Source organism: Alternaria ventricosa (assembly GCF_023758065.1).
Source record: "Alternaria ventricosa strain BMP 2768 chromosome Unknown scaffold_2, whole genome shotgun sequence".
Taxonomy (NCBI): domain Eukaryota; kingdom Fungi; phylum Ascomycota; class Dothideomycetes; order Pleosporales; family Pleosporaceae; genus Alternaria; species Alternaria ventricosa.
In genome coordinates, this window is record NW_026055682.1 from 2,412,607 (window position 1) to 2,434,833 (window position 22,227).

General features: G+C 53.1%; 11 protein-coding genes across 11 annotated transcripts; 3 read left to right on the forward strand and 8 right to left on the reverse strand.

The window, feature by feature from the left end:
• Positions 1–134: 134 nt before the first annotated feature.
• On the reverse strand, positions 135–2,740 carry J4E93_001795 (uncharacterized protein; the record flags this gene model as incomplete). The annotated part of the gene is made up of 2 exons (XM_049339744.1): positions 135–2,066; positions 2,123–2,740. 2 exons carry the CDS (start codon positions 2,738–2,740, stop codon positions 135–137), a joined length of 2,550 nt encoding a protein of 849 aa, XP_049203701.1.
• Positions 2,741–3,084: 344 nt separating this feature from the next.
• J4E93_001796 (uncharacterized protein) lies at positions 3,085–4,925 on the forward strand (the record flags this gene model as incomplete). The annotated part of the gene is made up of 5 exons (XM_049339745.1): positions 3,085–3,604; positions 3,654–3,895; positions 3,956–4,160; positions 4,220–4,437; positions 4,488–4,925. The coding sequence occupies 5 exons, from the start codon at positions 3,085–3,087 to the stop codon at positions 4,923–4,925; spliced, it is 1,623 nt and encodes a 540-aa protein (XP_049203702.1).
• A 321-nt stretch (positions 4,926–5,246) lies between these two features.
• J4E93_001797 (uncharacterized protein) lies at positions 5,247–6,098 on the reverse strand (the record flags this gene model as incomplete). Its single annotated transcript, XM_049339746.1, has 1 exon — positions 5,247–6,098. One exon carries the CDS (start codon positions 6,096–6,098, stop codon positions 5,247–5,249), a length of 852 nt encoding a protein of 283 aa, XP_049203703.1.
• Positions 6,099–7,628: 1,530 nt separating this feature from the next.
• Positions 7,629–8,858, reverse strand: J4E93_001798 (uncharacterized protein; the record flags this gene model as incomplete). The annotated part of the gene is made up of 1 exon (XM_049339747.1): positions 7,629–8,858. One exon carries the CDS (start codon positions 8,856–8,858, stop codon positions 7,629–7,631), a length of 1,230 nt encoding a protein of 409 aa, XP_049203704.1.
• Positions 8,859–9,356: 498 nt separating this feature from the next.
• On the reverse strand, positions 9,357–10,106 carry J4E93_001799 (uncharacterized protein; the record flags this gene model as incomplete). The annotated part of the gene is made up of 1 exon (XM_049339748.1): positions 9,357–10,106. The coding sequence occupies one exon, from the start codon at positions 10,104–10,106 to the stop codon at positions 9,357–9,359; it is 750 nt and encodes a 249-aa protein (XP_049203705.1).
• Positions 10,107–10,334: 228 nt separating this feature from the next.
• Positions 10,335–12,670, forward strand: J4E93_001800 (uncharacterized protein; the record flags this gene model as incomplete). Its single annotated transcript, XM_049339749.1, has 3 exons — positions 10,335–10,769; positions 10,826–10,866; positions 10,921–12,670. The coding sequence occupies 3 exons, from the start codon at positions 10,335–10,337 to the stop codon at positions 12,668–12,670; spliced, it is 2,226 nt and encodes a 741-aa protein (XP_049203706.1).
• Positions 12,671–12,727: 57 nt separating this feature from the next.
• J4E93_001801 (uncharacterized protein) lies at positions 12,728–13,935 on the reverse strand (the record flags this gene model as incomplete). Its single annotated transcript, XM_049339750.1, has 3 exons — positions 12,728–13,362; positions 13,422–13,848; positions 13,900–13,935. The coding sequence occupies 3 exons, from the start codon at positions 13,933–13,935 to the stop codon at positions 12,728–12,730; spliced, it is 1,098 nt and encodes a 365-aa protein (XP_049203707.1).
• A 1,006-nt stretch (positions 13,936–14,941) lies between these two features.
• Positions 14,942–16,469, reverse strand: J4E93_001802 (uncharacterized protein; the record flags this gene model as incomplete). Its single annotated transcript, XM_049339751.1, has 4 exons — positions 14,942–15,254; positions 15,308–15,648; positions 15,701–16,272; positions 16,331–16,469. The coding sequence occupies 4 exons, from the start codon at positions 16,467–16,469 to the stop codon at positions 14,942–14,944; spliced, it is 1,365 nt and encodes a 454-aa protein (XP_049203708.1).
• A 607-nt stretch (positions 16,470–17,076) lies between these two features.
• J4E93_001803 (uncharacterized protein) lies at positions 17,077–18,070 on the reverse strand (the record flags this gene model as incomplete). The annotated part of the gene is made up of 2 exons (XM_049339752.1): positions 17,077–17,828; positions 17,893–18,070. The coding sequence occupies 2 exons, from the start codon at positions 18,068–18,070 to the stop codon at positions 17,077–17,079; spliced, it is 930 nt and encodes a 309-aa protein (XP_049203709.1).
• Positions 18,071–18,609: 539 nt separating this feature from the next.
• J4E93_001804 (uncharacterized protein) lies at positions 18,610–20,016 on the reverse strand (the record flags this gene model as incomplete). The annotated part of the gene is made up of 1 exon (XM_049339753.1): positions 18,610–20,016. The coding sequence occupies one exon, from the start codon at positions 20,014–20,016 to the stop codon at positions 18,610–18,612; it is 1,407 nt and encodes a 468-aa protein (XP_049203710.1).
• Positions 20,017–20,564: 548 nt separating this feature from the next.
• Positions 20,565–22,127, forward strand: J4E93_001805 (uncharacterized protein; the record flags this gene model as incomplete). The annotated part of the gene is made up of 3 exons (XM_049339754.1): positions 20,565–20,730; positions 20,782–20,818; positions 20,879–22,127. The coding sequence occupies 3 exons, from the start codon at positions 20,565–20,567 to the stop codon at positions 22,125–22,127; spliced, it is 1,452 nt and encodes a 483-aa protein (XP_049203711.1).
• Between the last annotated feature and the right edge of the window lie 100 nt (positions 22,128–22,227).

Genomic DNA, 22,227 nt, shown 5'->3' on the forward strand with positions numbered 1-22,227 from the left:
ATTCGCCGTGATCGGCCACCAAAATGCGGTGTCGTGTCTAGCGGGGCAAAACCATCAGGGTCTAATCACAGAGCGGCACAAGCGGGTACATATGAAATATCCGCAGCTCAATTTGTGCTAGCTGCAATCAACGCTTATTTCCTCCCTCCAACACTACCCTTCCACCTTCCTCTCCCCAACTTGTCAGTTCCCGTCTTCTCCGCATCTGCGCCATTGAAGACAACACTTCTCTCATCGCCCCTCGGCAGGACAACCTCCAGGTCCTTCCAATGCGGGACGAAGCCATCTTGCAATTTCTCCTCATATCGCACCAGTACCTGCGTGGCCGTTGACTCGAAAGAGACTATGAACCTGGAGATCCTGGCTGGCGGCGGCGAAACACCGTCGTCTTCGTACCAAGTAGACGTGTAGACTTTACCGTTGGAAGAAGCCTTTGGAGGGAAGATCTCTACCCCCCGGTAGTCGTCCAGGGGCAGGTTCGCCGGGTTGTTTGTTTCGCCTACAGAGAGGACTTGTTCCGCCCGTCCAACAGGTATCGCGCTTCCAACTTTCGCCAAGACAGGAATGCTAGACTGCCAGTGCGATGCAACATCAACCCACTGTCCCGCGCTGTAATACGTTTGTGGGTCGTTGTTCAGGTCCAGAAACGCGGCATCAGGGTCTGAAGCGTCCTTGGGAAGGTACATGCTAGCAGTCTCGGCACCAGGAGTGAAGACACCACCGACCAGTAGTGCATCACCAAGCCAGTACTGTGTTTCGCCATCGGTAAGTATCTTGTCGGTCCAAATCTCTGGATCACTCTCATATCCCCATCCAGTCCAACGCTGCGGTGGCGTGGCAGTCATGTGCGAATGCAGCGCTAGCGAGTAGAGATAGGGGATGAGTTCGTAGCGGCGCTTGATCGTGTCGCGGATTGTGCTAGTCACCTCGGGATACATCCAAGGCTCGATCACATCGCCGACGCGGTTGTCTTTGCCCGTTTTGAAGCAGTTGATGGCGAAGCGCGGACTGTAGATGCCTTGCTGGCACCAGCGGACGAGAAGCTCGGGACTGGGCTGTGGGCCTTCGAAACCGCCTATGTCGTGGCCGTAGCATTGCATTAGACACACGCCCGCGGTGAGGGACAGAGCGTTGGCGCCTTTCATGCCTGGCCAAGAGGTGACATTGTCTCCGCTCCAGGCACTTGCGCAGTATCGAAGCGTTCCTGCTGTGGCGCTTCGGGTCAAGATGAAAGGGCGTTGCCCAGGTTCCATCTCCAAGGCCGCATCGTGCGAAGATTTTCCCATCAGTTCAGTGTTGAGTGCGCGACCCCAGAATCCGATGCTGTTGCCATAGTCGTCGCTCTTGGGCTCTTGCGTAACTGCTGGCTCATCCAGAGCGCACTGCCAGCCATCGTGTGGGACAGTGTATTCGTTGTTGTCGTTCCAGATGCAGTCAATACCTACACGCTTCAGCTCGCGGATGCCGTCGTACCACCACTGGTACCCGGCCTTGGAAGTGAAGTCGATATGGCCACCGACTCCGCTCTCACCTCCACCTGCGCTCCATAGTCTCGCTTCAGCTGATGCGAGTGTCAACGAATCCGTAAAGAATGCGCCAGCGTCTTTGAGCTTTTGATACTCGGGATGGCTACCCAATACATACGGCTTCACGTTTGCAATGAGCCGAATGCCTTCCTTGTGATAAGCGTCGATCCAGCCTTTCGGATCAGGAAACCGGTGCTTGTTCCACGTAAACACGTTGCGCGTCTTGGGTTCTGTCTCCGCGACCGTATAGCCAGATGACATTTGCATGCCAGAGCAGGGAATGTCGTGTTCTTTGAGCTTGGCAGCAAACTCCATCATGCTCTGATTAGCAGGTGGATCGTCGGTCATGGAGTACTTCATACCGCCGGCCAGGTAACCGAATGCCCACCGCGGCACCAGAAGTGGATAGCCAACGAGGTCAGCGTAGATGCGCACAATATCCGGTAGTGTCTTTCCGACCAAGAGATACTCCTCGAGACCCCCATAGTCTTGACGATAGACTTTGAAGCGTCCCCACATCCCATCCATCTCAGAGCCGACCTGGTAAAAGAGGTCAGTATGTGTCTCAGATGCAGGTGTACAGCGGTATTTCTTACAGAGTAGAAGCCACGGGCATGTGACGTTGAGAAGACACCAACACAGCCATCTGGCGTGCAATTGATCAGGAGAGGAATGTGCTTATAGAGCGGGTCTGTGCGATAAACATCGTAGCCGAAAGAGTCGGTGGCGGAGAGAACGAAATGGCGATTTGATAAATCCATGGGTGCTGGCTTCTCGCCAAGTCCAAGGTGAAGAGTCCCATTATTGTAGCGTGTGTAGTGCGAAACCCCAGGCCCATCAGCAACATAGGAGCGATTGGGCAGATCGGTATGAATGGGTGTCTTTTGGCCAGGAAGCGTAAGTGATACTATGGGTACACCGCCTTCCCAATCCACATTGGCAGTGACTCCATCGACGGCGAATGCTTTTGAGGTGGTGCTTGATGATACCCGTGCCGCAGTCGTGTCGTCCAGGGTCTTGCTCGGTACTGGTGTGGCTCGGTGTGGCGGCAACAAGTGCTTGGGCGACGTGAAAGTCGTTCGGAAAAGTCCAGGTCGTAAAGCGTCAAACGTGAAAACAAAGCCCGAGTTTGATTGCAACTCAACGCTCGTATTAGACGATGCCGCCGCGGGAGCAGCTTGGTAGCCGCTGGGGACGTGCTCAAGCATCGGCATGATGAGTATAGAACGGGTTTAACAGTTAGCAATGCCTGTCTTCTTGCCAAGTATCATGACCATCATGAATCATACTGTACTTATAGCAAGGCAGGCCAGTGAACTTCGCCCGAAGGTACCATCGGAGAAAACCGAAGGAGCCTACCCTCGTCACGAGGCTAAAGGCATCCATCCTTGGCTGCCGGTTTCTTCGGCCGTAGCTACGAGACCTAGCCCGAAGAGAGACAAGATCAGCGTCTGGGGTCCCCGTGGGGATGCGTATAAGTGCAGTCGGGCCATATTGACCTACTACTGCAGCATTATCTCAGACTCTTCCTGGGTTGATTATAGTCTTCTTGTCGAACATGTCGAAACCGGAGGTGACCGACGACGTCGCCGCCTCCAAGCCCAATGTCGAAACCACGGAGTCGCTTTACAAGCCAGCCAATGCGACGGACGGCAAAGGCAAAGACAAAGCCGCCGCACTTCTCGCCTCGAACGAACGCATCGTCGTAACATCCGCCGAGAACAAACGCGTCTTGAAGAAGATCGATCTTGTCATCTTGCCCATCCTACTCAGCGTCTACTTCCTCCAATCACTCGACAAGACCACGTTGTCCTACGCCTCCGTCTTTGGCCTCATCGAAGATGCAAACCTCGATCCCAACAGTCAACAATACTCATGGCTTGGGAGTATCGTGTACATTGCGCAGCTAGTGGCACAGCCGTTGGTGGCAGTGTTGCTGGTCAAGCTCAGGATGGGGAAGTTCATGGGTGTAATGGTGTTCACCTGGGGCTGCATATTATGCGGAATGGCGGGTGCCAGCAGCTTCGCCGGGCTGATGGCCACGCGATTCTTGTTGGGCGCTTTCGAAGCTGCCGTTGGTAAGCCAACTCTTCAAGCCATCTCGAAGACTATCGCTAACGCATCTAGCTCCTGCTTTCATCGCCGTTGTTCAAATGTGGTATAAGCGTGGCGAGCAGACGAACCGAAACGCAGCTTGGTACGCTATGCTGGGTATGGTCAACATCCTCGGCAGTCTGCTCTGCTACGGGTTGGGCCACATCCAGTCCAATCTTCTGTACTCATACCAGATCATCTTTCTCTTCTGTGGTCTCCTCACAGTCGTGGTTTCGGTCTTTGTATGGTTGTTTATGCCCGACTCACCCATGGAGGCAAGTGGTTCCCCCATGCGAGCGATGTGAGATATACTGACTTTGTGCCCCAATCTTTAGGCCAAGTTCTTCAACGATCACGAAAAGCTCGTCGCTGTCGAACGTCTGCGTATGAACCAGATGGGCGTTGCATCTCGTGTCTGGAAGTGGGACCACGTACTGGAGGCATTCATGGATCCCAAGACATGGCTTTGGTTTTCCATGTTGACAGCGATCAGCATCCCGAGTGGTGGTATCAGTGCTTTCGGGCCTCTGATCATCCAGAGTAAGTCCAACGTTCCTGCAAGCTGCAAGTCTGAACTCCACTGATTGCCCGAATTTTAGGTTTTGGTTTTGGGCCCTTCGCTACGATCCTCTTCAACATGCCTTTCGGCGTCATCCAGATTATAGCTACCTGCGGTGGAGCTTGGCTAGCCACGTGGCTGAAACGGAAGTCGCCCGTGCTGATACTCTTATGTATACCACCAATCGCCGGTATTGTCATCCTCATGGTCGTTGGCCGCGGCGACTCGAATCGCGGTGTACTTCTTCTCGGATACTACGTAAGTCGTGGCAACGCAAAACATGTAACCTACTAACCCTGTGCTTCCAGCTGACGTCTTTCTATCCCGGCATTTCACCTTTAATCTATAGCTGGTCAGGCCAAAACACAGGAGGCGACACGAAGCGCAAAGTGACGACAAGTATCCTCTTCGTCGGCGCCAGCGCAGGCAACATCATCGGCCCACAGCTCTTCAAACCGTCAGAAAAACCACACTACTACCGAGGGCTCCGCGCCAACCTCGCTCTCTTCATCGCAATCGTCGTCCTCATCCTGCTTGCAATGTTCTGGATCAAGCTTCTGAACCGGAAGCATGCGGCAACGAGAGAGAGCATGGGAAAGTCGGCCATTGTCGTTGATACCAGCATGGGTTCTGCACGCGAGGGTGATGCAGAGGAAGCTGAGAACGCACAAGCCAGCGGTGTGGGCGACAAGGCGTTCGATGATGTGACTGACATCAAGAACGAAGACTTCATCTATGTTTATTGATCGATGGGTCGACGCTTGAAACACGACTTCCTACAGATGTAGCTTAGCTACAATATATACTGAACGTACATACAACATTTGTTCCATTGACATGTGCATGTAAACACTGTTGATACTTCCAGGATATGCTTGACCCTCGGATCCACGCACCATGCACGGCTCTTGTATAGCAGCCTGCCTTCCAAGCATGCGTCTTGTCTAGAACAAGCTGTCGATATTGACAAAGAGGTCTTGCCATCCGAGCGGCATATGTTTTAGGTTAAGCCCAGGAAAGTCTGCAGAGGTGGACATACGAAGTCAGTATAAATTTCACAAGCGTTTCTACAGTCCAAACTTACCCCACTCGAAGACGAACTCGCTGGGAACGTAACCCTGGAACTCGTCTTCAGCTACACTGCTTCTCGCTCCCGCCATCGAAGAGTCCTGGTCGGGTATCTGTTCCGCAGCATACTCTCGGAGAGCAGCTTCACACTTCTCGATGCTGGTTTGCAAGATCTGAAAGTATGCGATGTGGCCCACGGTAACAGTCTTTAGCTCTTCCAGTACGCGATGCGCGTCGCTGAGCAGCGCCATGACCGAAGGTACCGGGTCGCGGAGGAGAATGGCTAACTTGAGGACCAGCAAAACTGAGACGGCGCACTTAGCCCAGACATAGTCGAGTGTCCAGCGAAAAGTACTGAGATACGTTGAGCCAGAGGTCGAGGCATGAGACACCGGCGATGAAGTTGGTGTTGACGATGACTGAAGCATGTAGTGAAGGTGTCGATTCGCTGCCTCCTTGGCTTTGCGTATGAAGTCGCGCTGAAATTCGGTCATGATCGCAATGTTCTCGATCCCGGAAGAGCCTACCACCTTTAGGTACATGGTCATCGTCGCCCAAGCTTGCTGTATACACAAGTTCTGCAACGCAAGAGTCCGTTGATGTGGCGCTGGTTCGGTCAGAGCAATGTTGGTCCATTCATCGAGCCACAGTGACAGCTCAACACAAGCCTCATCTACCGTAGTTCGGAGTTGATCTTCGCTGTGTTGACCCATATAGTCATTACTCTGGCCCATGATCTTTGTATAAGCTTCCGTGCGGATGATGTTGAGCTCCACTTGCGAGAGGAGGCGGATGTCGGTAGATGTACGTTCTGGGTGAGCTAACAGACATCTGATCTTTCGAGATGACATTTGAAGAGAAAGGCCCGGCAGTTTACCGCCATCTAGGGAGAAACTTGGATGTTTTTAGCAGCGCTCTCCGATCAGGCTAACACGATACTCACAAGAGCTCAAGATTGCAGATTCCAAGCCAGACTCTGGATAGACGGTAAAGCTCTTGCTCATGGGCGGTCACGATGCCGGAACGTGCGTGACTTTTGGCGATGAGCTGATCGACAACATGAGGTAGCCCAAGCTGAATGGCAAAGCGAAGGGCCATGGCCACCAGAACGAACGCGTTCTCCGAGTACGCAGCCACCAGTGCGATGGCCTGTATATCCTCTACTGTAGGGGTATTGGTGTTGATGAATAGGTCGGTAAATTGATCACGGACTCGAGTCTGGAGGCGGCCTAGAAATGAGTGTACAGCGTCAGCATTTGTCTCATATGCAGTTCATACAGGAAAATTACTGACGATAGATTCTGGTGTTGAAACCTTCGGCAGCGCGACATCCAATACTGACTATGGCGTCAAAAAGGATTGGACTCCGTGAAGCCACTGATGCGATGTTGTCATGTCTCTCGCAAAAGATGGGCACGAGGTATTGCTATGGCTTTTAGTATGGTTCACCAGGTGAATCGGGGCTTCCATACACTGCCCGAGAAGAAACTTTGTAGAATCAGTGATCTAAACTCGAGAAGTGCAGCGAGTTTGTCTACCTTTGATACCAGTGGACAGCTTGTTCCCATGTGATGAGACCTGCGTCAACGGCCGTTGCGTTGCACTTGGGCATAGACCGGAGTACGACTTCTGGCACTGTCCCAGTCGCATCCTCCATGGGTAACTGCAATCATTATCATGGTCAGCTAGCTTTCCGCTGATTCGCGCAGGACACCACCTCAAATAAGGAGGAACCAGAACGCCCTACAGCCCACATTGGCGCCAGATGTTCTGATTTGCCTCCTTTATCCAAGTGTAGTCTTCAGGCCTACGTACACTCTTGTCTTGATGTCGCTGGATACGCATGTGTTCACGAAGAGCAGCCATCTCATTCTCGAGCCTTTCGATCCGCAACACATTTTCGTCCTTTACGGCGTCAAAGTATTGGCAAGTTGCGCCATTCCGGTCACATCGTTGGCAAGGGCGGTTCCCGTCGCATCGTACTTTGGACGTTCGGCAACTGACGCATGCATTGATGGCACGGCGTTTGCGTGGTCGCGGCGAATCCATTGTTATCGGGAATTTCGCACGTACTGGATGGCCCGGTTTTTTGAAGTCGGGGGTGGGCCTGATGGAGATGCGGGGAAGCTACACATGAGTCGTGGCTCTGCGGCGGAATCTACAATCGGCAACGGAGGACGCGACATTCGTCCCGCGGCAGACTTGGGGGCTTGCAATTGTCCAGCCAGAACACCATGTATCGTTAGTGACCGTGAGTCGCACGTAAAAGTAAGGATGAAGATGATGCGTATCATTCGTCAACACGACCTAATGCCGTCTCATAGGAAAGTGACGCTAAATCCTGTTCGGAATCATGACCAGTCTGCTGCAACGAAGAAGACTCAGTTTGGCGCGACATATTCGTTAATTGTAGGCGCAGTGTTGAGATCAAGATCAATGCCGAATTGCCCTGTAGCCTGCCCATAACTAGCCTTGACAGCCTCTGTTGCGTATATTCGCATCTCTTTTTCATATGCTTCTGTGACACCCGTCCATCTATCGCCATCGCCTCTCTCCCAGGCTTCGGCTATCAATCGACCGAGCAGAGCCGAGTCGCGCACAGCTGTGTTTGCGCCGTTACCTCCTGCTGGCGTCATAGCATGCACTGCATCACCGACCAGAGTGACACGAGGGTCATTGGGCCACTTCGGTACACCTTCTGGTGACGAACATGTTATCTTCCAGAAAGCTGCTTCCGACTCGGCCATGTTATCGAAGAGTGGCTTGACACGATCATGCCAGTGCGATGTAAGTGCCTTTGCTATCTGTGCGGCAGGCGGCCCAGTAATCGTGTAATTGTCGTTCGGCGCTTTGATGACGCCTGGAGAGCCGATCATGGTCCAGCCGAAGTTGACGTCGGGCTTGTCCATGTCGCCTGCGCGCACGTTTGTGATGACGAAGACCTTGCCGCCGTTCGGCTGTGATGTATCGTCGACGAGGCGGAAGACACCTTCGCCCAAGGCCTTGAAGGCTGCTGTCGGGGCTTGTCCATGTATTCCTCTGGAACCGAGATCGTAGACTTTGATCGCCCCATTGGACAGCTGACCAGCGATTGCACTCTTGACACCCTCACCCCCGATCAGCATAGAGCCCTCCTCGGACTTGGTACCGTCGGCGAAGACTAGTCGCACACCATTGTCCGTCCTCTCGTAGGCTGCGACCTGATGTTTCCAAACCACACGGTCCTCGATGCCGTCCATGAACAGCTTGCGCATATCACCGCGCGACACTCCAACGACCTTGCCGTCTCTGCTGGTCAAAGGCTCGCTCTTGACGCTCGGAGCATCTCCACCTATTGTCTCGCCTGTCAGCGGGTTCACTGCCGCGAATCCAGCCCCGCCAGTTTTGCCGCAGGCGTCGTAGAAGGTCTTGAATCCTGCCGGACCGAGCACTTGCTCAATGGCGTCCAGACCCTGCGCTGAGAGTCTCAGCCTATAACCCTGCGCTCTGAAGACGATGGACGCGTCGCGTTCGAAGACGAGGAACGGGATCTTGGAACGGTGCAGCGAGCGGGCGAGTAGGAGCGAGGCGAGGCCGGCGCCGGAAATGAGGATTGGCTTCGGAGCGCTCATGGTGGACGGTGAATTGATATGGGGGATAGACGGCGTCCGGAAGGGCGTGGCATGGCTACTGTTATAGCAGTCGCGCTTGGGGGTGAGGCAGGCGCGATACAGTGCGTCAAGTGCATCGTTGGGCAAGTGGGGGCCGCGTCGGATCTCCTGGGCCGCCGAGGCAGCGTGATTTCTAAGCTGCCACACTCAAATGCCAGTAAGCGACTGTGGCCTCTTTCCGCACAGCGACATTTATAATACCAGAGTCCACCATACCGCTAAGCCATGCTGATGTTCTAGTCTTACATAGCACTCGCGGATGCAGCTGTGTTGGAGACCACGTGAAGACGCGTCAAAGCCCTGGGCCGAATCGTGGCACCCTCACTATCTTTGGCTCGGCAATCATTGTTGAAACCCGTTGATTTGGTAGCATACTCTATGTATCCATGCGGTTCTCCCTCGTCATCACATAACGGCGCGAATGTGCTGTGTCGCACAGTGACTACTACCGTTTTGGTGCTATGATGCCATGTAATCCATAATGTAGTCGATCTTCGGCTTCATGAGCAGCAAGTAATGCTCTTCCGGGATAAGCGCCATAGGTTCCCGAGCCACGAAGACAGCCCAACTAGACTCTTTGTCAAAACTCCACTCCCAACATGTAGACTCGAAATTGGGGGCGTTCGGGGCATCGTATCTCTGGAAATGGTCTTCTTTGAGCAACTCGCCGAGTAATCTGATGTACCCATAGGGCTCTTTTGCAACACGATGGTTCGGGAAGAGGAGCTTGACTTGTTTGACGTTGCGCAGACCTCTGAGCAGACCCACGAGGGCTGTCCGGTTGGCAGAGTCGTCGAGTGGCATTACAAACTGTAGCTCATCGAGATGCATACATTGCCTGTTCAACGGGTACTCGTACCATTTCCCGATGGTCTCATGGTCGCAGTGAATCCTCAACTTCTTTACATCTTGTAGAAGCTCTTCGACTTGCTGACCGGCAACTCGTGTGGAGTTCCTGGCGAGCACAAAGAGGGTACTGTGGATGGCAAGGCGACGGAACTCAGCGTTGAACTGGCGGCAAACCAGCCGTATCGCAAGGTTGATACTAGCTTTGTACCTCTCATCTATCGTAGAACAAGTTTGTCCCTCATTGGACTCGTGGAGTTTCGTGAGTCCCGCATCAGATTGTTCCAGCGCGTATGCGACAATCTCTAGGCGGAGCTCGATAGGTAAAGAGAGGAAGGTCGCTTTTGAGGCGGTGTGAGACATGACGTGGTGCCACAGGAAGTTAGGACAACGAGTACGGCCGCTGCGTAAACTTTGTTCTCACAGACACTGGCCCTCTGCAAGCTCGAAGCAACAACCCGGCTGACGCGAAAGAAGCGCGCCTGATGCCAGCGCGGGCCCGTGCGTAGACATCTGATAAGATTTCACGACCCCGCCAATCTCCGACTCCGAGCTTGCGTCGCCCCATCTTGTACCTCATCGCGTCCACTCATGCGCACTTCATCCGTCTCCATCATTCTGTACACTCTTACAGATGCATCACATGCTTTGTACTCGGGAAAGTACTGCCCTTTGGCATGTGAGACCGGCGTCAACTATGTAACCTTCAACGACACCGACCCTTCGCTTTCGAGCAAGATCCGAGGATGCCAAAGTGAATTACGCCTCACATCACTGTATCTGTGCTTCGACGAGTTCTGCATACAGGACGGCCAGACAGAAAAATGGATCGAGGACCAGAAACCCTGGTGTGAAGCACACGCGAACATTACATTACCTTCCTTTCGCGATGTTCTGGACCAATGGACCCCTGACGACAAGGCCAGAGTGACGCGACTGGCGGCTGAAAAGGCACTGAAGTTTCCGACCATTGGTGAAGTTGTGATACCAAGTGATGAGCTTGTAAGGCGAGCTTTCACCACCATGGTACGTTTCTGCCTATACGGCCGATAAGACTATGGAGTGCTAAATGTGGCGTACAGGAAGCGGCATTCTGGGAATACGAGATCCATCTCGTGTATGGGTAAGTCGAGCCTGTATCCCGTTAGGCGCGACTTCGCTAATATAATACCCATAGCTGGTACATGTACTACTTCTGGCTCGTAGTAGTGGCCGTTGGTGTAACGACGCGTATACTGTCACTTCTACGCAGTGAACAGCGCCACATGTCATACAAAACAGTCCCAGAAGTCGAATCCGGCCGGATTTCTGGACCTCGAAGTCCCTTGGTTTCCCTCCGAACATGGCTCAGGCGATACGTTACTACACCTGCCGCTTTTGGTGATCGTTGTTCTCGACCGTACGGCTGGTGTACCATCCCACCACGGATCCAGTCGCTTACCATCTTTCTTTTTGTCGCACTCAACGTTGTTCTCTGCAGCTGTTCCTACCGTCTTACCGAAGGCAACCTTTATTGGCCAAAGAAGTCAGTGCAATTTCTCCGTTTTGTATCGGATCGTACGGGAATCATATCGCTCGCGAACTTCCCACTCGTTTGGCTCTTTGGTATGCGCAATGATCTTTTGATCTGGGTGACTGGATGGGGTTTCGGTACCTACAATGCTTTCCATCGGTGGGCGGCAAGGGTCGCCACAGTACAAGCCGTAGTGCACAGTGTTGGATACACGCTGATGATACTGGAGCGCGGAGGATGGCCATCTTTCCTAAACTACTGGACGAAGCACTACTTTTGGAACGGCGAACTGTCAACCATCGCCATGTGCGGTCTTTTGGTGTTCTCGTTCTACGGTATCCGTCGTGCGCACTACGAGTTCTTCCTCGTCACGCACATAGCGCTCTCAATCGCAACCCTCTGGACTATGTACTACCATGTTGAGATTTTCACTAATGGCGAGTGGAACATATTCATCTGGCCATGCGTTGGTGTCTGGGTCTTTGACCGGATCATGCGCCTCTCACGAATCTTAGCTTTCAACCGCAGCCCGCTGAGTACCAAGGCTAGGGTTACTTATGATCCTAGCAGTAACCTCGTGCGTATGGAAGTCGATAGTAGTAAGAGCTTAGTAGCCCCAAGGCCTGGCTCTTACTACTACATCCACGTGTTGGATGATCTGTTCTATGCACATCAGAGCCATCCGTTCACGTTGGCATACAGTTCAAAAGATACGGACAATCCTCCATCTACGCCACTATCGCCGCTTTCAGCGAGGCCGGAACACTCGCGTACTTCATCAGCCTCAACCACAGAGTCGGATGCACTCCTTTCGTCTAAAGCCTCAGATGCCTCATCGAACATGGTGTTTCTTGTCCGACCGTATGACGGCTTCACATCACGATTGAAGTCACATTGTCTCTTGCATCCCAAAAGACTCCGCATCCTTGTGGAAGGGCCTTATGGACACACTGTTCCTCTCCGCAGTTCACAAAACATTTTGTTTGTAGTCGGTGGAACGGGTATCGCAGTCCCGCTATCACACCTAGCCCACGTTCTAGCCAGTACATCACGTGTACGCAGTGTGAAGATTGTATGGGCAGTACGCGAGTACGCGTTCCTCACTTCTGTTCTCCGCGACTTCAGAGGCTTGTTGAGTGATGAGAGAGTCGAGATGGAAGTGCACGTCACTCGGGATGATGAGGCAAAAGACGATGTGTTGGGCGAAGACCTGAAGAGCGTAAGAATCATGGCACACAGACCTGACGTACATGAAACAGTTCAAGAGGCTGCTAGAGATGCGGGCCAGCAACGTCTGGCGATTGTGGCTTGTGGACCAGCTTTGATGGCGGATCAAGCTAGGAGAGCGAGTGTCCAGATGTTGGATAAAGGTTTTAGAGGGGTGGAGTACTTTGAAGAAAGCTTCAAGTGGTAGGACGTACGACATCAGACTGATTCGATGGATTCAACTCGTCCTCAACATTGTCCCAGTTTACACATCTGCTTTCTCCTCTGTTCTTTTAAGCTGAATATACCACTCCGCGACCTCTCTCACGCTATCCTCTAGCCCCCTGATCTTGTCACCATTCAGCAGCATCTTCTCCGTCATGCTTGATTCGACGCGGAATGGCATGTTGATAGGCACCTTCTGGCGTCCCAATGTGAAAACCCCAGTCTTGACCTCCTTGGCAAAGTCTCGCTCGATCATGTCCGCCACAGAGTTCCAGAGTTTGTCCCCATTTGACCCCTCCTCCACCGTCCCAGCGGCAACATACCACTTGGGCAGGTCCTCGCCTCTAACCCTCCCATCTAGCGCCTCGATATGGATGCGAGCGCAGTCTTGCACATGCACGAAACCAAACGCATACCGTGGTGCCACATCATCGAACAGCAATGCCTTGCTCTGTCGATCCATATGCGCACGCGCTTGCTCAGACGTTGTGCAAAACTCCGAAGGGCCGATGACGGTACCGGGTATAATTTGCGCGATAGAGAAGGGGAGCTCGTGGGAAGCTTGGAGATCAGCGAGGTAGGTCATACATTGGGCTTTTGCGGAGCAGTAGGCGTTGTGCGGGGATTTGAGAGGGGGTCGATATGCGAGGGATGTTTGCGAAACCTGAACTCCCTCTGTATCGGTCAGTACGATGCATGAAGTGAGGCGCGAGAGCAGAAGCAAAGAGACGTACCGTCCAAGACGCGTTCCATACGCGTACCCAGTGTATCGCCGTCTTCAGAGTCAACAAGCCCCGCTCCAGCCTGCGTGAATACCATCCTCTTCACTGTGCCAGACTTCCGCCCTGCTTCTATCAAGCCCCTCGTCGACCTGATGTATGGATGGTAGATGTCGTTGTCAGGATCCAGATGGAGCATCGGCCATGCTCCTGCTATGTGCACAACATAGTCGACACCCGCAACAGCTTCATCGTATGCTCCCTCGACCGCATTGTCTGGCACAGCGACGTATTCGATTAGGTCGAGGTAGGGCTGCACAGAGGACCCGGTTTTGATCGTTTCGATGGCGGAGGCGCGGCGCACGATGCACCGGACTCGATAGCCAGTTTGCAGCGCGTAGACCACGCAGGCATAGCCTATTGTTCCGTTTGCGCCTGTTATCTAGGTACCCAGTCAGTTTTGTTGCGCTGGGGATGATGGAGATTGACTTACAGCGACAAGGCCTCGAGCTCCGCGATCGGCCGTCATGCTTCAGTGCCGCGACGGTAGAGTTTCCCAATATCGCGAGTACTTCAGGCCTGAGTCAGAAGCTGGGAAGTACATGGTTGATATGGGAAATGTTCGAGTCTTACTAAGATTCTTGCCGATGGAGTGCAGCTTGGATGGATGGGAGGGCAAGTCGGGCCAAGCCGTTCCGAGCAGCGTTCCGACATCCCTCGGCATTCAGCGACGTTGAGCTTGTCGTCATGGGACGTTTATCCACCAACACCCCTAATCCACGCGATCATTGCGCGAAGGGAGCTTTATTATGCCTAACTTGCCTCCTTTCAATACAACAGATGGTTGGGATATTGGCTGAAGACACGTGTGTTGGAACACGACAGCACGCAATCGCGAAGCTTTCCTCATGCCACCATGAGAAGCTCAACATCATCGTCGTACGCTCCAGAACCTACGCGCGTTTCGTATCACGGGCATAAACTGGCGCCACCGGGCAGGCTGGAGCCTTTTCAAGCGACCTTGCCACAGTCCGCGCTCTCAGAGCACCCCCTACACGCGCGCACGATGCCACGCTCCTCGAACGGAACCCGACCGCACTCGTCCACAACCAAGGTGCCGGTATCGTTGTAGGAGGCGATGTGCGCGTTCTCTTCGAGCGTTATAATAGATGTAATTGCGGCTTGGCTGTTTCCACGACTCAGAGGCAGCAGATGGATAAAATGGCGAGGTTATTCATCAAGAGGACATGCCAAGTTGGCATCTGGCATACTACATGCCTATACAATGGCAAGCAATAGCCAGGCATACTGGCATGCTATAAGTTCGGCGGATACGAGCGACAGAACAGTAAGCCGCAGGGAGCGGAGGTAGGAGAAAGCAGAGGGAAGCATGAAGTTCGGCAATTCTAATCAGCATCGACAGTTGCCGCCGGATGCCCATATTTATACATCGAGAAGAGATGTTGCCAGCATGGCCAACCGATAAGCTGAAGTAGCTACAGTGTTAACGCGGCATTTTGCAAGCTTGTCCTCGTTCAGGACCAGTCGCCTTCATCCTCAACCACTTCGCCACGTTCCGAGGCCCCCAGCAGCCCGCGGACGGTCCACGGTCTGTACTTGTATCCTGGCGGTATGTTCGTGTTCAAGAACTCGACACCCGTGTCCAAATGCTCAGCACACTTGTGGTAGTTATCGTAAACATACTTCTCGGGGTTGTGACAGACCAACCAATCTCCGACCATCTTGTGCTGCTTTGTCGGCGCCGCCTTTTCGTCTTTCCAGTCGGTGTTGTGAAAGATCTCACGATTCTTGAATCCTAGCTTCTGTGCGCAGGACACTCGCTCGAACCTATCGTTTTAAGGTTAGTCGCTGGTGTTTCTCCACGATCCGTACCGGCATACCTCAGCTTATTGTGCACCTTGGTTGCAAGCGCAACGTGCTGCTTCCCGGCAACATGTAGACAGGCTGCTAGCGAGTACGCGTCTTCCATCGCCATCGTACCGCCACTGAACGACGTAGGCAAGAAGGGATGGGCAGCATCGCCCAGCTGCACGACATGGCCGCCTTTCGACACCCACTGCGGCTGTGGATCACGCCACATCAGCTTCCAGTCGAGCACCTGATTGTTAGGTGTCGCCCTGATCACCTCCGTAACAAAAGGATCCCAATCCTTTACAACATCCAGAATCCTATCCGTGGAAGTGGTTTTCGACCAGCTCTCTGTTGCCGTACCGTTCTCATCCTGATAGAAGTTAGCAACGATCTACAAGGCCAATGAACCAGCGACTACAAACCTTACAAGTCAATAGATAGCACAGCTCGCCATTGTCATGAGAAATAACCATATGCGCGCCGGGACCAATATACATGAAACCACGGTGATCGTGCCCCAGAAACTCCCTCGCAACAAGGGGATACTTGTCCATCGCCGGCCCAGTAGGAAAAGAAGTCCTGTAAACAACAAAGCCAGAACTAATCGGCTTCTCTCTATTCCCGTCGATGATCTCGCGGGACCTAGAGCCTACGCCATCTGCGGCTACCACCACATCTGCAGTTATCTTCTGACCGCTTTTGAGAACAACACCGCCTGATGTGGTTGAATCGAAGTATGCATCCACTTTCGCGTCGTACGTGATGGGTATACCGAGCTCTTTGACGTAGGTGTTCAGCAAACTATGCAGCCTCTTTCGGTAGATGCTCAAAGACGGATTTGCAGAGTCGCCAGGAGCATGGTGTTGGAGGAATGTGCCGTCGTATTTGCGCAGGTCAAAGGTTGGTGGCGATGCGAGGGCTCTGAGGCGTTCTAAGAATCCTGGCCATTTCTTGGGCGTTTCGAGCGCTGAGCTGGTGATCATGATGATCTCACCTGTCGGTTTGTTAGTTTGGTTCGTGTAGAGATCGATAGTTGGATGGGAGGTACATACCCGAGTATTGACCTTCGTCATTCCGTTCAAGAACGCGCACATCGTGGCCTTTGCGGTGGGCCTCGATTGCAAAGGTGAGTCCGCCGATGCCGCCTCCCACGACGAGAATGTTGATACCGGTTCGTGGTTCTCGTTTCATTTGGGGTTCCTGGATGTGTGGCATGTTTGATGTTGTTGTTTTGTTCGATGTGGCATTCTCTTCGCATAGATATACTTAGACATTTCTCACACGCCCCAGGGCTTTCATTGCAAACGGCGCAACAACATACCGGCGGGCGAAAGACTACGGACGGTTGAGGCGGACAGACCCGACAAAATTTTATGGACAGGTCTGCGTTGATCGCTTGGTGGGCCTCGCCTGTCCAGAGGGATGCGATGTTGCATCCGTTCACAAACGCCCCTTCCGGCGTCCCGAAGCTAGCTTCTCTTAAGCTTCTCAGGCATATGGCTACGCGCGTGAACCAAGGCTAAGCACAAAAACATCTAGTACTGGCGGCGAAAATGTCTACGTTGGGTGGCAAGACATATTGTACATCATGTACGATGGCTTGTACAAACGCGGGCCCACATGGCAGTGGTAACATCGTACTATTTTCCACACGGCCATGCGATCAGAGATTGTGGGATGAGAATCAGCGTGACTCTGGTTGACATCAACATCAAACCAGTATGTGATGTCGACAGTCGTGATTGACAAAGCCGATATCGCGAAGACATCTCTCATATCGGGTCTACTGGGTAATAAACTACGTTTGCATCTGTTTCTGCATCTCCTGCACGACGACTGCTTGAACCTCGCGCATATGTTTACTCACTATCGCGCCGCCGTATCCACCTTCCAGATCGTCGAGAAGATCTTCGCTGCCCTTAGGGAAGATGCCCACGCTTCTTCCACACAACTCTTGAACCGAAGCAAACCTCACCACAGCATCCACGACTCTGTCCATGGATACAAATCCTATGATCTTGAGAACAGCGCCGTTGTCCTCTACAAAGTCGGCTTGCTTGGCGATGCCGGTATCCACGTACCAGGGTGCAACAAGATTGATGCGGATCGAAGAGTGCATGGCGCGCTCGCGCAGGCTGTACAGAAGTCCTCGAACACCGAACTTGGACATGCTGTATGTAGTGCTATATGGGTATCCAATGTAGGCTGCAAGCGAGGCGATGAGAACGATGCTGGGCTTGAAAGATGTTGCTGCTGTGCGCGGGAGGCGGAAGTGATGTAGTGCCAGATAGCAGGTATTGTATACTGCCTGAAGGTTGACGGATACGCAAGCAAAGCTTGGAGGAGGTGGTGGTGTGTCTCCTGGGTTTGGCAACGTGGCTGGCACCATGTCGAAGAGGTTCTTCTCGGCAAGGATGCCTGCATTTGGGATAACTATGTCAATCTGCCCATCTCCAAAGATGATTGCAGACTGGAACATGGAGGCTTGATCCTCGTAGGATGCCACGTCGCATTGTACGAACTGCACTCTGAGGCCTCGAGTGGTTAGATCTGCAGAGGTGGGAGTACCAAGTTAGTATGTATATCACAGGCAATTCGCACGGCCAGAACTTACCCTGGATGACGCCCCCAGCCGTATCGTGTAGATCAGCCATGGTGACTATTGCGCCTGCTTCAGCCATCTTTATCGCGCAGGCTAGACCAATGCCAGATGCTGCGCCAGTGATAAGCACCGAACGATCTTTTAGGTTGGATGTATCCAGCACACTGTTAAAGTCGATCGGAGTGGCCATGGTTGGAGTAGTGGTATTCGCCATGTTGATCAAAGATTAGCAAGTAGAAGGTTGTAGGCGTAAGACAATGATGCTCAGTCGAACGCAATCGCCTGGTAGATGAGTGAAGAATCGACGTCGCGCAGACGCTACGCAGTAGAATACAAAAGTGGATAGCGAGAGGCTACAAAGCGGGGAAAGTGGCCAAGCAATCAGTGACGCTGGGCACAGCTGAGAATCCCATGGTTGTCCAAAGAGACACATGCGAGCAAATCGGGGCAAAGTTCGACATCTCGATGGGGGCTGCAGGAGGAGGCGGGGTTTGCCAAGATACAGTATGTCATGCGGGGAAGGAGCTACTCCATCACCAAACACACCCGGCCCGGGCAAATTTTAGATTGCCGTTGAGTGAGGCATCGATTATGAGCGAGTCGATGAGTGCTCTTTTACAGCGGATATGTCCGAGGTTCCAAGCCGGTACGTACGCATGGCATCCCGCCAGAGCGTAGCATTTGATCGGGGCAAAAGGTGCTTCTGAGGAGAGTTGCATCGGGATCGCATCAACCCAAAGTAAATGACCAGTTCCACTCTCTTACCACTTCTTCCCAGTCCCTTCTTTGACCACCTTCAAGCTTCGGTCGCCACACTTCTTTCAACACCTTTTGGACACATTCAACGTTCTCGTACCGATTCCTATTCTGGATATCCTCTAGCCTCTGGAAGCACTTCTCGATGGCCGCTTCATCATCTAGCTCGGCTCCAGCGAGAAATATTGGGTAGAGCAAACTTGACTCCGCGGCGCTTCCCGGTGGTATACGAGCGATAAACTCCATAGCGCGTGATGCACAGCCCGCAATATTGGCTGAATGGCTAGGCGAGGTGCGGTAGAGCTGAATGAGAGCTGCTAAACGGTAGGCTTCTGCCAAGGCGATGAGGTCGAGAGCTATAGGGGTATCGACGCCAAGTGCAAACGGGTTGTCGTAAGCCCAATTCTGTATACCCTTCTCGATCACGTTGAAAGACGCTTCGGTAGCGAGGGGAAACGCGGGACTCGAAGAGGTGACATACTGTATCCGTGAGATCAGGTCGCATAGCTGGTATGAGATGCCCATGAGCGGGTCGATTGTGCCTGGCATTAGGGCGGCGCTGATTGGTATCAAGCCCTGCTCTGCCGAACAGGCCTTTCCGGCGTTTGAAACCCGCGCCATGAGCGAAGCAGAGGCGAAGTGGTAAGTGAAGTGTCGATGCAGAGAATCAACTTCAACACAGTCCATGATGCTCTGTTCCGGGGTAAGCGCACTAAGTATCCGTTGCACACTCTTCAATTGCGATATCCATCTCGTAGTTTTGACACCATTGAGTGCTTCTAGTCCTACCAGGATGAGAATCACCGCAGTAACCTGGTAGGTATCTTCTGGCAATCCACCCGACGGGTTCAAGCGCTCCTTGATGAATTGATAGCACTTCCTCTCGTGGCGGGAGGATACGGCGCGAAGGTGTTTGGCGCGGTCTGCGTCCTGGCTTCGCCTCGCCAACTGAGCAGAAGATATAGCCAGAATAGCGTCAAGCATACCTTCGATCTGGAAAGACCAAGGCATATAGAGGCTGGTGTAAAAACTGGTTGCAATGGGTGCTACTTGAACACTGGGTACAAACGCCTCGATGTAATACTGCAATAGATGCATCCGCTCCGCTCCTTCGTCGCCCGGTAATGCATCCCACGGATCAAGAGACGAGCGCAGTGGAACTGCGACCTGGCGCTCCGGGCTCTTTGAGCTTGACTGGGACGAAGACGATTCCGAAACGATACTTCGTGGAGTTTGCCATTCGCATAACAGGTTGAGGCGTTTGCAGTTGGCACACTGAGGCTGGGCGCTATCGCACCTCTTCCGCCGGGTTCGGCATGTGAGGCAGCCCGTCCGTGACCTTGGCGCGAATTTGCGTTGACGCGGCTTGGATTCAGCCATGATCTGATGGATAGAAGTGCTGAGAGGAGCTTGATTCGGATAGTCACCGAGGGGACATGGAGACGTGCATCGTTGCGGGTGTGTTATTGGCAAAGATAGCTGAAGATTGAGTCAGTCAGATGCCGCGATCGCGGGTGCGGTATCGATAAGGCGTGACTAATCGGAGCATGCACCTCCGAAGGGCGACAGATGCATGGTCATCCACTGCTATCAACCTACGTCAACCGCAATTCACGCGAAGCTCGGGTCGAAACCATCGTATTTCGCATGCGCGAAGGATTGCATCCTACAATGGAGTTCCTTGGCCGCTGTGGCAGACCGCGCCTCCATGCGAAGAGACCACCCACGCCGTCGATGCTCCCACGTGCAGCTGGTTCCTGAGCATCCTTACCGCCTTAGGAAGCATCGCCAGAACTCATCTCCGAGGCTAAAGCAGGTGCTGAACTTGACAACACCACGATCAATCAACATGTCGGGTATAAAGATGATAGGCGTGCGCTCTATTCCTATCTGCACTTCGGAGCGTCTCTCATCTCTTAACGGTAATCATGAAGCTTCTTGCTCTTTCTCTCGCCGCTAGCAGTGCTGCTGTTGCAGCCCAAGACAACTTCAATGTCTTCCAGCATATCGGCGGCAACGGACAATGGTTCCCCGGCGAAGAGGTGACGGGCATTTCGTCCGATATACCTACAGGATGCAAGGTCGATCTGGCAGGTAGGGCAGCTTGATTCCGCGATTGAAGAATGCCAGACTAAGAACACATAGCTTTCTTCTCCCGTCACGGTTCGCGGTTCCCAGACCGGTAACTACTGCACGCGCTGTACATGAGGCATAGGCTGACTTTGTCTTTTTACTTTTATAGTGGCGCCTACAATGGGTGGGTTGAATTCGCCAATTACATCCAAGCCGCCGGAGACATCACCATCACCGACGAGAAGCTCGCGTTCCTCAAATCCTGGAAGCCGGTCCTCTCAGACCCGGACGCTCAAATCGCTAATCTGAGCCCGACCGGCTGGAAAGAACTACACGAGATGGGTACAACGTGGCGCCTTCGTTACCCCGACCTGTACAAGTACAACACCGCTTTTACTATGTGGGCAAACTACTATACGTCTGGTCCACGCGTTCGGGACAGCGCACGTCTCTTCGCTCAAGGTTTCGTGGGGCCGAACGCTACAGACCTCACTACAATCTATGCTCTCAACGCGAGCGACCCTGCCAGTTGGGGCAACACTCTTGCTCCCAGCGACCTGTGCAAGGCCTACGATGACGCGGGTGGAGGTCCTGCCAAGGAGACGTGGGACTCTATGTATCTTCCCCCGATTGCCGCCAGGCTCAACGGGAAGATCCAAGGCCTGAACCTTACAACGAGTCAAGTCGACCAGATACCCTACTTGTGTGGATTCGAGACCCAGATCACCGGCCGTCGAAGCCCCTTTTGCGATATCTTCACACAGGAAGAGATCTTGCAGTACGAGTATGCGCAAGATTTGCGTTATTGGTACGGCACCGGCCTGGGATCCGATATCGAGAAATACCAGATGTTGCCTATCGTTGACATGACTGTGCAACGCTTTGTTGATGGTCCAGACGCGACCTACAAGACGGGCAATGGCACTTTTGTCCCTCCAAAGATCATGGCCAATTTCGCAAATGATGGCCAAATCAACCAGCTGGCCGCTGCGATCGGTGTTTTCGACAAACAACAGCAGCTTCCTGGTAACATGTCGTTGTCGGACCGACTCTTCCGCTCCTCTCAGGTCGTGAAGATGCGCGGAACTGTTGCATTCGAACGCCTCTCTTGTCCTGCTGCTGCCCACAATAGCACATACGGCTCTGGCTATGCAACCAACTACAACGGCACCGCCTCTCAAGAAACTTTCGTGCGCATCCGCATTAACGAGGTTGTCTACCCTGTTGTGGACTGCACCAGTGGTCCTGGCTCATCTTGCCCCCTGTCTCAGTACCAAGATATCATCAAGGCGAAGCGTGCAGAGGCCGGTGACGTGACCAAGCTGTGCAACATGACGGGCGAAGGCCTTGCGGCACAGCCAAAAGCAACCTTTTTCTTCGACAATACACTTCCGTGGCAGACAGTTGTTAAGCCCTAGACATAAAATCAGGTGTTCGATAGTCCAAAATCATGTTATTCATCGCTGACGTTCCCACGTATGCTTCTGTGCCGCTTGATGTGTTTTTGTGCCGCAATAA